This window comes from Neodiprion pinetum, chromosome 6 (genome assembly GCF_021155775.2).
Source record: "Neodiprion pinetum isolate iyNeoPine1 chromosome 6, iyNeoPine1.2, whole genome shotgun sequence".
Classification (NCBI taxonomy): domain Eukaryota; kingdom Metazoa; phylum Arthropoda; class Insecta; order Hymenoptera; family Diprionidae; genus Neodiprion; species Neodiprion pinetum.
In genome coordinates, this window is record NC_060237.1 from 1068128 (window position 1) to 1081982 (window position 13855).

General features: G+C 43.1%; 1 protein-coding gene across 6 annotated transcripts in view; it reads left to right on the plus strand.

The window, feature by feature from the left end:
* KCNQ (KCNQ potassium channel) overlaps positions 1-13855 on the plus strand; it is a 129927-nt gene that overhangs the window by 77963 nt on the left and 38109 nt on the right. For 2 of the 6 annotated variants that reach the window (XM_069137286.1, XM_069137284.1), the window contains 10 exons: positions 1831-1957; positions 2017-2192; positions 2692-2832; positions 3511-3621; positions 3854-4060; positions 6439-6459; positions 8321-8547; positions 9354-9464; positions 11085-11259; positions 13414-13536. In XM_069137286.1, the coding sequence (XP_068993387.1) occupies positions 1831-1957; positions 2017-2192; positions 2692-2832; positions 3511-3621; positions 3854-4060; positions 6439-6459; positions 8321-8547; positions 9354-9464; positions 11085-11259; positions 13414-13536 (1419 nt within the window). The remainder of the gene's footprint in view (positions 1-1830; positions 1958-2016; positions 2193-2691; positions 2833-3510; positions 3622-3853; positions 4061-6438; positions 6460-8320; positions 8548-9353; positions 9465-11084; positions 11260-13413; positions 13537-13855) is intronic. The other 4 variants (XM_046633051.2, XM_069137283.1, XM_046633056.2 and 1 more) reach the window with 4 other exon arrangements.

The following is a 13855-nucleotide window of genomic DNA, read 5'->3' on the forward strand; positions in this document are numbered from 1 at the left end:
GGACAGGCCTTCGAAGGGTGACGAGAAGTTCAACGGAGAGACGAGTCGAAGGGGAAGAAGAAGGCGGCGAAAAATATGAAATCCTTACAATTCGCCCAGTTTTCGCCCGGTGATCAGAGCGAGGAGGAAATTTATTGGAAATAACGTTAAATTGCTAATTTAAGCAAGGAATGACTTCCCGTTGTTACGTATCCGCGATCACCGCGCTTGTTTTTATCTTTACGTGTGTTTTCACGGGAACAATCCGGCGTTATTGTATTGCTGTAACGCCGCGTGCACGCATTTTCCACAGGGATTTTCATCCCCTCGGAATTCATTCGCGTTCTATAAATTGGGGATAAGTTCCCCGCGACATGGTTCGTGTCAGGAAGTACTGAGCCTTCTTATTATTATACGGTGAGTAGGTATCTGCGTCGTACGTACGTCGAGGGGTTTTCTTACGAGCACTTTACCGTCGTCCCTCTTCCCTCGGTTTCTCCGCTTCTCGACGAGCAGCAGCCAGTCCATCAAAAGGTGGGTTCCACACGACACGCGACCTGTTGACGCTCTTTCCATTTCTTATACGTACATACCTGCGGGGCGATCGATGAGCGGCGAGGAAGGGAAAAATGAAGGGAAACTCTGCCTACTTAAACGACATGCTTCAAGTTCGGCTAACAACGAGGGGGGTGGAAAAATAAAAAGCGCTGCTGCTACGCCGGTGCTCTTGGGTCCTCATCGTTACTAGCTGTTTCCCTTCGTGAATTTCAATCAACCTTTGTCTACTGCCAGTGGTTCTTACCCGGATCGTCCGAAAACTTGCTTCAGGCTTTCGGAAATTTCGCGTGCCGCGTGTCACGGCGCTTGCACAGATCTCCCGGCCTCGGTTGATCATTCCAGAGGTGTATTTGCGAATTCGACTCCAAAACTGTCGGACAGGAAACCGAAAAGGTTTCGAGCTGTGCTACGGAGACGCTGCTAAACTTTTCGGGATTTTTACACGTGTATTTTGGATGTTTGGTTATACTTGGTCGGGTACTTTGCGAAGCTTCGATAAAAGTAGAATCTTTACTCAACTAGAGTGGAGCTAAAAAGTTGGAAGGGTCAATATTTCGACTCCTTGAGCGGCCCTCAACTATTACAACGCACATAAAAAGCTGCAGTTCGGTGGAAATGGATTGCCTACGTTTGTTCGATCAGTCACGTTTTGCTTTTCTTGCATTTTCTCCGGAGGTAGGAATTGAAAATTTTTCTTTATACTTTTTATACTGGGAACTGATTCGCTCGACATTTTCGACACACGAGGTGATTTTTATTGCTGTAAAACGAGTGGATGGATTGAATTCGCGATTGCGGTACCGCAAGTTTTGCAAGGAAAAAACGAAAGTCAGTTTCCGAGGGTATAAAAATTCTCGCAGTTCGGTCAGCTTTCACATTTTATCAATAGAATTACATCAGGCCGAAGACGCGGCGCCACGATGGGCGAGGCGATAATGGATTTTACAATTATTGGAATTCGATGAGTTATTCAAACAAAATAGAATCACCTCTCTCATTGTCGGCGCTACAACAGATAGCAGGTATCAATTTGCTCGTGGATATACACTTAGCGCCATTCCTTAGAGTTCTTTCTGCAACTTGGATATACATATAAATATTTCTCCGTATAAAAGGAAACGATTTGCGTTTTGATCGTTAATTTTTCTACAGCCGATGGCTGTAAAAAAAAAATAATAATACTAATAATAATAATAAAGCAGGAAAGGTGACGATGCGAAAAGAGTAATTTTTCACTCCTCGTAAATTGACAATAATTCCAAGGTCGATGTATACAAACGTCAATATTTTCAGGAAATATGTCTGGTAGTATTTTTCGGGGTCGAGTACATCGTCAGGCTTTGGAGCGCGGGATGCAGGTCCAAGTACATGGGATGCTGCGGCCGTTTCCGGTTCATAAGGAAACCAATTTGTATAATAGGTGAGTGCGAATATAAAACCTCTGATACCGTTTTTTTCTTTTTTCTTTTCTTTTTCCAGATTTGATAGTAGTCGTAGCATCGATGGTGGTGCTTTCGGTCGGAAGCAACGGTCAGGTCTTCGCCACGTCGGCCATCAGAGGTATTCGTTTCCTGCAAATTCTACGGATGCTTCACGTCGACCGACAGGGTGGAACGTGGCGTCTCCTCGGTTCCGTCGTCTTTATACACCGACAGGTGAGTAAACCTTCCGAAACGCTGACCATTCCAGAACGTAAATACACACCGTAACGGTTCTGCAATTCGCGGATTCCTGCGGCGTACGCGGAGATAAGAAGAAGAGCAGATTTTTCATCAGAAACCGTAGGAAAAGAGGAAGACGACGGAGTTTTTGGTAAAAAATACCCGTGTCAGTTATTGGAAAATGTCCTCACGACGTCGGAGCTTGGTTGTAGTTCTTGGGGTTTCGAATTACTCGCGTCACATGTGCTAGTGAATCGTAATGAATGATACACCCGTTATACCATCGGCACGCGGATAAACATCATCAACCGTCAGCAGCATTTTACTCCACGCACAACGATTTCTCACTCTTTCTGGATCAAATTCTGCATTTTACGAAGTATATTTTACCAAAAAACCTTTCACCTGCAGTTTTCAGAAAAATCTCTTCTTTTATTCTCTCCGTGTACGCGCGCACTCTCATGTGTCGTGTACGGACGATGATTCTTTTCAGGAGTTGATCACGACGCTCTACATCGGGTTCCTAGGTCTCATTTTCAGCAGCTACTTCGTGTACCTTGCCGAAAAAGACGTTGTCGGACCCGATGGGAAAACAGACTTTTCTAGCTACGCTGACGCGCTTTGGTGGGGCGTGGTGAGTTGGAATGAAATCTCAAGTACCGTGGTTGTTTAATTGTCGTTTGCAGGCATCGAATCGCTTCGCTATTCGTTCGTGTTTCAATCGACGACTCGTTTGCGCACGTCGTTACAATACTTTTGTGCATGTTTGTCGCGTCGCTTGACTTCAATTGTGCGGCTACGCGACTGCGGATATCATTTATCACACGACTGGTTCGAAATTACTTCAAAGAACCGCGGCGCAATGATCGAATGATCTGACCAATGATCTCGAAAATATTTGTCACCGCGTGTATACCTACCCTGATGTTCGAACTGATCTGATAAGCGATGATGCCGCGTGTTAAACTTCACAGAACACGAACGAAGCGAACGTCAACTGAAAGCTGATGAGATGCGTCAAGCGATCGTACAGCGTCGGTTGAATTAATTATACAAAATTTCGCTCGAGTAAATAGCAATAACAGGAACATGTCGAGTATACCTGTGCAAATATTTGTCCTGTGAAACTTGGTTGGAATGCGGTATTAAACTTGTGTTTAGGTATGCGCACCGTTGCTTTTATAATAATGTAATTAGAAACTACGATGATAAGGCGCACGATTCCTCCGGCAGTAGCGTTGCAGCCGGTGTTCCGCGATCGAATTTTCCGTACTTTGTAACGACGAATCAACGATGGTAATTCCCGTTTCAGATAACCGTCACGACGATAGGATACGGCGACACGGTTCCGCAGACATGGATGGGAAAGATCGTCGCTTCGTGTTTCAGCGTATTTGCGATATCCTTTTTCGCTCTACCCGCCGTAAGTCTGAGGCAGACTATATATTGCGAAATCCGTTGATCCGTCGTTTATCTTGTACGAAAACGACAGCGACAAAGACAAGGACGAAACAAGAGAAACTAGAATAGAAACGTTCACGGAAATGAGAAACGTCGAAACGGGAAAGCTGGCTTACGCGTTGTGCAAAGATTTCGCGGGGAATCCGATTTTCATATTCTCTTTCCTCTCTGACCCTCCGCTACCTCCTTTCCAGGGAATACTCGGCTCCGGATTTGCCCTGAAGGTGCAGCAGAAGCAGAGGCAGAAACATTTCAACCGTCAAATACCGGCGGCAGCCATGCTCATTCAGTGCCTCTGGCGGTGCTACGCTGCTGACAAAGCCATAAACAGCGTCGCGACTTGGAATATTTATATCAAGGATCCTGCTCCGGCTGGGCAGCCGGCTACGCCCCTTGGAAAGGTGAGATAAGAAGACGACGGTTATCCTACACCTATCGCCTTATCTATAGGTGTTTAAACGTAGCTGTTAGATGTTGGTTGTTGATGTTTTTAGTCGCTTCCCGATGTTACGGTGCCCTTGTTGGCCCCGTTTTCGATTGACGAAACGGCAATTCGTGTCAAGATCAAGTACGTTGTTCGGCTCGGACATATGACGGATTGTTTGAATTACTGTTCCTTTCTTTTTTCGTCTCTGTACCAATACGTTCGTGATTTTTATTTTTTTTTTTTTATTTCAATTTTTCTCCCGACAGAATTCAACCAAATCTTTAAAAATTGCATTATATAACGGTAATAAAGGTGTAAATCGTTGCGTCGAACCGTTGAAAATATGACGTTGTTAAGAACAGTATATCGCGACTGTTGAAAACTCGCAGGAATTTAATCATTGCTGATATTGAAATCATTCGATCACTCCACGATCCATACTGCATCACGTTTACGTGAACGTTCGCGACACTTTGTTCGAGGAACCGTGAAAACATCCCGTATAGCTAGAAGTGCAAGACTATTCACGAGATTCCGGATTTCTTTGGAAGGTGCTAATTTTACGCCACGATACAGTATATTTTAACATGTGTACGTGGATTTGAAAAAGCAGAGGTTTCACCGAAGCTGAATAACTTGCCGTTTTCTTTGTGTGTTTCACTCGACTGGCTGCTCACTGTTTGCCTTACGAAAAATAGTTGCGGGCGTGAGAACGAGAAAGACAAAAATGGCAAAAATTGCTTTGATATATCTCGTCGCGAATTTGCAACCCCGCGTCGTTTTTCCCTGTTTAGGATTTTCAGCTTACTTACGTGATCCACGAATCCCGCCTTTGTCGGGTCTCTAGCCTCGGTGTCTCGTCTTTTATTTTCCCTTATCTTCTTCGCTGGTCAATATTTTCTCCGCATTGAAGGATTCAAATTCGACTTGTAAGTACTACAGGTTGTCGATAAATTTGCCGGCGGCATTTCCGGCAATAATCATCACGCCTTCCTCGTGCGTTTTGCACGATACTGACTGGCGAATTTGACAGTAAAGGAAGTAGAAAAAAAAACACACATACACACTCAGCCGGCTGAAAATAATTCATCCAAATTCAGGATCAGCAGGGGTGCGGATAAAAATACGGGTCGACAGTCCCCGGAGGACAAACAAACCCGAACATACTTCACGCATTTCGCACATCATCCCTGGGGTGCCAAAGGATCAAAGAGGGCCGTGACATTAGCCGCGTCGTTGAAGGGACGCTCGTTTTTGATAACTCAATATTCCATTCCAATTGAAGTGAAAAATAAAAGAGGCGAGAAAAGTACAGGAAAATAAAAACAAGACAGTAATCACGAGGTTTGTTATCTTCATCTTTTCGAGTTGCTTTCAACTCGCCTATCCGTCGTCGGAAGAAAACAATTTACATCCGCGTTTTCACGATTCCCCAGATATTTATATTTTTAAATCGTGGTTGGCTGCATTTTCATCGGATTAGGGTCGTCGTGTTCGTGTAAAATAAAAATGTACGATATACTCTGACAATTACAATTCATCACGGTCTCGGGCAGGTGACGTTATTCTCATTGTTAGTGTATTTCATTCTTTTCTCACGTCCCATGTCCGACTTTTTTTTTTTTGTTTCAACATTTTTCTCCCGCAAGTAGAACTGCCCCCTCCCGCCCCTCCTCGTCGTTTATCCAGCGGCTTTTTTCAGGCCGCATCAGCCGCATCTTAAAACCTTTTTCGAACGATTTTTCTCGTCATTTGTTTCTTCTGGCTTCATTTGTGTTTTCACACCATTAAGCGCAACGAGTGTTCGTTCTCACGGGTGTTAACAGGTAGCTCGAATCGCGATGAATTTTCATCACAAGTAAAACTACTTATTAAATTAATGCAATTTGATGACAATGTTCGCGTTATACGGTTGAGAATTATGATCAAATTTTTCATCAGATTTGATGAAATATTTGCTTTGTTGCAATGATGTTGATATGTGGTAATGTTGCTGTTACTATAATTATCGTTGGTGTTATTGTTATTATTGATATCAATATTATTTTCATTGCATATTGTAGCTGCTGACGTGCATATAATAGGCGAATATAGTTTTGTTGGGTGTTGGATATATGTACCTTAAGCGAGATAATAATTAGTATGTGGAGGGGAAAAAATTTGTTTTTCACTCGTGCTACGACAATTAATTAAGTAGGAGAATTGATGACAAAGAGAAAAAGAAAAAGAAACTTGTATAGAAATCCACTGAAACGATTTGAATAAGTCGTTAATTAGAGAAAAAGCAACTTATATAATTAATTGTGTTTATTTGGGGACAACATTGATGAAATATCCCTGTGTATATTTCAGTTGATTTGTGTAAAGAAGATGGTATGTAAATGGTTTAGATTTATTTCAATATTTTATACAAAAGTATGTATATACATGTATGTACGTGCAACCATACATATATATACGTGTATAAATATACATACACTTATTTTGCATGTTTATTTCAATTCTAAGACACACAACATATTCATTTCCTTACATCAACTCCACTGTATACTATATATCTCTGCAATCCCCTCGGAACACTTCGCAGATTCTTAAGCTTTGGTAAAATTCAAGATCTGCAAAAATTTGATTAGTCAAAATTTATTGGAAAATTAGAAAGAAATAGTATAAATTCTTTTCCGGTAAGAAAGAAATCGTTACTCGTACTAGTTCGACCAGTCGAAGCTAAAAGCACGAAAAGTGAACTTTTTTTTATATTAAAAAGTAACGCGTATCACGAAATCATTGTACAATACGTTGCATGAGTCTGCTTTGCATATATGTAAATGTCAATGTCGCAACGTGAACTGAATCAGGTATTATCCACCTTTTTCGACTTTCACGTCAAACCGCGAAGCCACTTTACGGGAAATATTTATTTATTTTTACACGTACCGTTGCTCGTTGCAATCACTGTCCGTTGTTCCACGTTACAAATTCGTTTTCAACGATAGGACTGACGAAATATTATCGCTGTGGCATAATTATGGATGCTGTGTTGTTACGATGGGATTCTGTGGTCGTTCGTCTATCTTTCTTCCCTGAACTATTCTACTACACACCACTTTTCAGCTAGCTACAAATTTCTTTATAAACTTCTTCTTCTACGGAGACACGTACGCGTGAAAAAATAATACAGGATGAAGCTTGACATAGATTAGGCGGAATGAAAGCTCTTTAAAAATCTGGTGTACATTCATAAACACAAAAGCGCAAGAATCGCGTTTAAACGTTATCTTGCAATACACATGTATTAAGTATCTATTCACGACTCTGTTTTTATTCATGGTAATTCTGTGATTAGCAGAAGTGTTGGTTTTCCGTAGCACACCAAGTTTTACATCAATTTTTAGTAAATACTCTCTTCCAGACGCATGACACGAGTTATCGTAGTAATGTAATCATAGTCGCTGTCACGTTATACGGCTGAAAACTGAAAATCGCTCGCTTCTACTTTTAATAACTTCCATACTTGTTCGCATTTTTATCTAACAAATTTTTATGTAATACAGAGATCTTACAATTAGTAGCGATTGTTGCATAGAAAAAACCGAGTGCCTTATCATACGTTACTTTGAATTTTATAAAACTCTAAAAATTTTCACAATCTCAACTTCGTCTCGAGTCTCAGGATCGATCCGCACGCTGTGTGTAAAAGCTCTGAATGTTCTGAAAGATATTAATGAAAGAAATGAAAAGTGAAAGATTCGACACGAATTTGAGACCACGTTGCACGTGTCTCGGGGTTGCGATTGAGTCGAAGATAGAAAAAAAAGAGGATACCAAAAATGGGGAAAGTATTGAAACGTCGAAACGGCGTAACGAGCCTGAGGAAAATACGTAGTATGCACAGAAGAACGAGCTCAGTGTCCCATCGGGTTTGAAGCTTGCGCGGTTCTAGTATATATATACATGTATATATATATATATATATGTATATGTATGTATGTATGTATGTATGTAGGAATATGTGAAATGCACGGTGTTGTAAATATATAATGTGTCGGCGTCGACGCCTCGAACCCGTTTCCGGTCCGGGACACGGACGTCCGATCCCCGGGGAACTCCAGGGAAGAGAAAGAGTAGCCTAAACCTCTGCCTGTTTTTCGGGTGACGAGCGTGAGAAATCGACCACTTCGTAGGGTAGTGCATGTTGTGTTGAACGTGTCATAATGGGAGGGCAACGGGGGTTCAGTCTCTTATGATCCAGGTGGCTAAAAAAGCAAGCGTCTTGAAACGGCGCAAGTCCCGGAACCGGATGGAGGTCCAGCAGTCGGGTCAAACTCTACCACCGCCCCCCGTCACCGGCTCCTCAGCCACCGGGAACAACGACGTCCAGCGCCGCGACAGCGAGGGCGACGTCGTTTTTTACATGGAGGAACCGAAGGCTGGAACGCCGAATCGTGCGAGACGCGACAATCGGTACGTCCGACGTTTTCATCAGTTTCACCATTTCTCCTCACTTTTTCATCATCCCGAGTGCGGATGGATTCGTGCGGATCCGCACCGAGCAACGAGTTTTATTGCTGTTATTATCAAATTTTAGTTGAACTTGGTAACGATAGATAGAAGTTTGTTTATAGTTGACGGATCATATTTGGATCTACTTTCGTCTTATCCAAATGTACGTTTGTTAACGGTGAACGAACTCTTTTCTCATTGTCAGCGTGGGAAAACTCGGAATACACAGAGTTGTTAATCATGGGAATTCCCATATTTCCTCATTCAACCGCGATTAATCTCATCGAGAGAAATTTCCGTAATTGCGGTTACTACAATACCCATTCTCTTGTAACGCCAACAATATTCAAATTGTTAATGCAACGACATTTATATCACATACTAGAAATTTCTATTGACTATAACAAACAAAATGTTCCCGAGTTCTTGTTCATTTTATTATAGGTATAACTAAACGAGTAATTGCGCCTATGAATACAACGTACAGATACCTATGTATTATCAATTTTTCCCCAAGCGAGGGAATTTCATGCGCAATAAATTTCGAATCAGGGAATTTTTTCGCAAAGCGAACGCGATTTCCAGTTGCCTTCGACAGTCACGCGATAAAAACGCTGTTCAAAACCTGGCGACTTTCGTGAACCACTCGTTCGGTTTGTTTGTTGAATTTCGGTTGATCGTGAGCTTTAAAACGAAGACGTAGAGGGAGAGAGAAAGTGAATTTTGCCGCAAAGAGAAGAGATTATCGACCGTGACGTTGTAAGTAGTGTGTTTCCGGTTGGCAGGGGCAGTCTTTTCACGTCGCAGACAAGCTCCGTGACGGAAGCAGCGAGCGATGAAATAGATATCGACATCGAGGAGCCCCAACGCGTCACTACGTAAGTACAAAGAATCATTCTTCCCTCCTCTCCCGTCATCCTTCCCTTCCTGTTTCCCTTATTTTTTCCCGTATTTCTGGTATTTTTTTTTTTCTTCAAATTTTATTCCTCACTTATCTTTTGCGTCGAATTCCGTTACGACGCGACAGTCGATCCTTGATTGGTCGTTCTTGCCTCGGTTCTTCCTCTCGACGAACGACTTTTTTTTTTTTTTTTGTTTTTTTTATTTCACCCCAACACCCTCGAACGCGAGAGCCGGTCGATTGTTTTCGAGGCTTGTTAAGGAGGAACCCCGCGATACGAAAGTCGAGAGTAAATCAAGGAATAAAAAAATCCGAAAGCCGCACGGCGGACGAATCGATAATTCAAATCATATCGCGTGTGACGCAGGTGAAGTGATCTCGCGGGATTCACCCTCGCGCAAATGATCAAAGCGATTTCGGTGGCACTTTGTAAGGATCCCCGCGGTGAAATTCACGCGCAGGATTTAGACAGGAACAAGAACGCGAAAAGAAAATAAAAAAAAAAAAGAAAGAAAAAAAAACACGAAACGTATTCAAATTTTCAGCACTTATCCTCCGCAGCAAAGACCTTCTAAGGGCGGTGAAAAAAGAGTCTGCACTTCCCGCTGCACTCCTAACGACGCCTCCGAGTAAATTATTAAAAATAATCAAGCAGACTCGGGGGTTGTGCAAGAGATTTACCCGACGCTCCTTCAGAGCTTGGCTCCAACGATCCGGAATTTATGTTCGACTTTACACCTTCTCTCCATCAGCTACAAGCCCTCCGGTGCATTTCCGTTCAAACTTCCTGCAAGCCGAAGGCGAGAGGGCGGATCTCTCGATCCTTGCTGCAGGTACCGCTGAACATGTTCATTAAACTTAAGATCCAATGTCGATCGGAATTTATCTCTTTCGTCTCGGCGAAAACGCGGCGCGGTGCTGCCGGAAATTTAGTCTGGCAACTCCTGTCTCGTCCACTTCAACGACTTTCCAACCCTCTCTATAAACGTGCAAATACACTCCGTCGGCTGTCGTACCTCGGTTATTTTCGTTTCGAAAATTTATTTACGACTCGGGTTTTACTTTTCTTGCACTATTTACCCACTCGTCGCGGTTAATGTCCGAAGTAGTGCGAATCGGGAATCTTGCACCGGCGATACTTGCGGAAAAGAATACTGCGGGATCGGGTGAGAAACACCCTCCGTTACACAGCTGCGAGGGTGGATATAATCACTCCGCAACAAATCACTACTATCAAAAATAACGTCTAACGAAGGAACGTTGATTCCTAATTCCGTGAATTAGAATTCACGAATTACCACAATCATGTTTGAGTCGCGATTGAAAGCCTTTTTACTATCACTCGTTATCCGTTGATCGTAACGTTTCTCTTTTTCTTCGTTTTGGACTTCTCCTCATATTCCAAGCTTACAATGTTCGCGTATTATGCTTCTACTCACCTCTTACACGACATCCTTGATGAAACAAAAATTCTGCTTGTAGAGATATGTTTTTATTTTGCCTAGAATACAGCGAAAAAAGAACTCAGGAAAAAAGTAAAACAAATTCGCCGAACAGTCAAGCGGTCAAATGTCATCGAATAAACACGCTTGAGCAGTAATGGGGTTAATTGCAGGTTGACGGAAGCCCATCGTAACGCGATACGGGCGATACGGAAGATAAAGTATTTCGTTGCTCGGAGGAAGTTTCAGCAAGCGAGAAAACCGTACGACGTCCGTGACGTCATCGAGCAGTACAGCCAGGGCCACTTGAACATGATGGTCCGGATAAAGGTCAGCATCACTTCCTCGTTAATCTCCCGCCCTTCGTTCCGTATCAAGTGTAAACTGTTTATCCGTCGATTCGACGATAAATCATTGGCGACCGATGAAACTGATGAAAAGTGAACAAAATTAGAACCCAGGGTTGGAAAAAAAAAATTAAAAAGAAACGAGTGCAATTTCCGATATAGTGTTGCGTATTGCCATGAGCACGTAACGTATAACGGCGATATGGACGCTGTACCATTGATTGTAAAATGAAAAACAACGTGGATCAGGTCTGGGCGAAATTTCCATAACGGTCGTCTATGCGCGAGATGGACGGTGAAAAATGGTTCTAGCGCTTAACGAAAATTGATGGTGTTGCAATTACTATCGGGTACGCAAACAGAAACCTGCACCCTCTTTTCATCCCTGTGCTGCGGATGTAATGCTCGGAAAGTGACTAATCGCTAAATGGCGGGAAAACGAAAAGGGATCCACTTCGTGGACGATCCTTTTTTTTTCGAATACAGCTTTGTCGCCGTTTCATTATTTTTTATTTTTATTTTTATTTTTCTTCATTTTCTTTCGAACTTCGGTACGATTTTCCAATAGAATATGCAGCGTATATTTTCGAGGAATAAATTCGAGTCGAGCGTTGATCGTGAGTTTTGTGTAACAGAGCTCAAGAAATCATTGTTATTTTATATTTTTGTTTCTTATTTTCCGTAGAGTTATTTGTATGTACCGTAGATTAAATTCGTGAAAATGGAAAATGACGCGCGGTCACGACGAACACTGACAAGAATAAAGAGTGATGGAAATTGGTAAATCCACGTCACAATTCGTCGACGGACGATGCAGATATAATATATCAACGGGGCTTGATCAGCGTCACGTCCGACTGAAATATCCCGCTGACAAATGCCGTCAGTCAAAATTTCGCCGTCGGACGACATTAAATATTAAGGTAAGCGTACCAGTTATTGACCCTGTCCCAGTTATTGAATTTTTTTGGCTTATCTGTTTAATCCTTAGTTCTAAAATTACCTGAAAAATAAATTTCTAATGTCTCACCTTCCAGCAATTGGTTTTCGTCATCGAGAAATTTACGGTTTGTGCCCTCAATTTACAACTTTGGCGAGTAAAAGGTTTCATAACTGGTACATTTACCTTATGACGGACCCGCGCAGAGCTGCAGCTATAATCGCAGTTTCTCTTACACTTGTGATTCTCTTCGGCTTCTGCAGGAAAATCCAAGCTGCAGGCTAAAATTCCGGTTCGTTAGACGAGAGCGTTTTCCCGGATATTATTCAAGAATCAAGGGGGAGGGGTGAATTTTCCCGTCCGTTATTCAACCAACGAATGGGAACATTTCCATCCGACGGCTTTTCTCGTCGAAAGGAATAACGAAAATTCAATTTTAAATTCCCGTGTTTGCAACGTTGGAATTAATAATTTTTACTATTCCCTTTCGCGGCAAACGGCGGGATGGAATCGCGCCGAGAAAAGGGTTGCTGAATATTCCAACAGGCTTTTTCACTATTCTCTCGCGAAAATTACAACGTTAATATTACACACCCCGATCCGTGTTTCTATATTATATGACATACAGGCTGCATCTCGACCTCTCACTGCAGCCACGTCCAGTTATTGATTTCTCGCGGTGTGCTAACGCTAATGTGATTTCGAAGCCAAACCGTACGGGGCTAATTGAAACCGTAACCCCTTAGGAATCCCACTGCATCCTGCAGGGATCACGCCTGCATTTTTTCTCTGCTCCAACGGTTGCAATCACCGTTCAAGCACCGTGTTCGTGATAGAAATAAAAAATATCTACAATTTATCAATCGTTCTAAGATCTCGCGACAAATTCCGACCACGAAACGATCGTGATTGAGATCCGGAATCACAGTCCCCCGAATCCCATAATTTCTGAAAACGTTCGTTCAACAAAGTCTAATCTCGTGTTTAATCGTGCTTACGAATATGCTATATATATGTATATTAACTTTGACACGTCACTCCGTCGAACTCCAGAGTCATTCGCTCAAATTTTCACCCATCGTCTCTCGCTGAAATAAAAAAATCTGTGAAACGCCTCGTGCCGATCGTTTCCCTCCTGGGAAAAGCGTGACGAGGGAGGCGCGCCTGAGATTGAATTTGCTGAATTTCATCCCCCAGGAACTGCAGCGGCGGCTCGACCAGACGCTCGGTAAGCCGGGGAGTTACTTGGCGGGAATCGACCGGGCGGGAAACGTGAAGCCGATGACCATCGGGGCCCGTCTCTACCGTGTGGAGCAGCAGGTTGGTACCAGAAATCGGCGATCGGCGTTAACCCGACGCTTGGCGCTACCTGGGAACCCGTCCGGTAACTCGTTTCGCCCAACAACGAGTCTCGCCTTTCTCTCGGCTCGATCCCCGGCGAATTTACCTCGCGCAATAATTATGCAAGACGCGCGGTGTTCGCGGATTTGCCGAAATTCGAAGCGCGGGCTCGAAACCGCAGCCGCTACGTTCTGGGCGAGGAAATAATTAATCCGGGCCGAAAGCCGCGTGTTCGCCAAACCGCATATCCCGCCGATGTATCGCATTAACTCTGCATCGCGAGTCGCAGCCGAGTCGA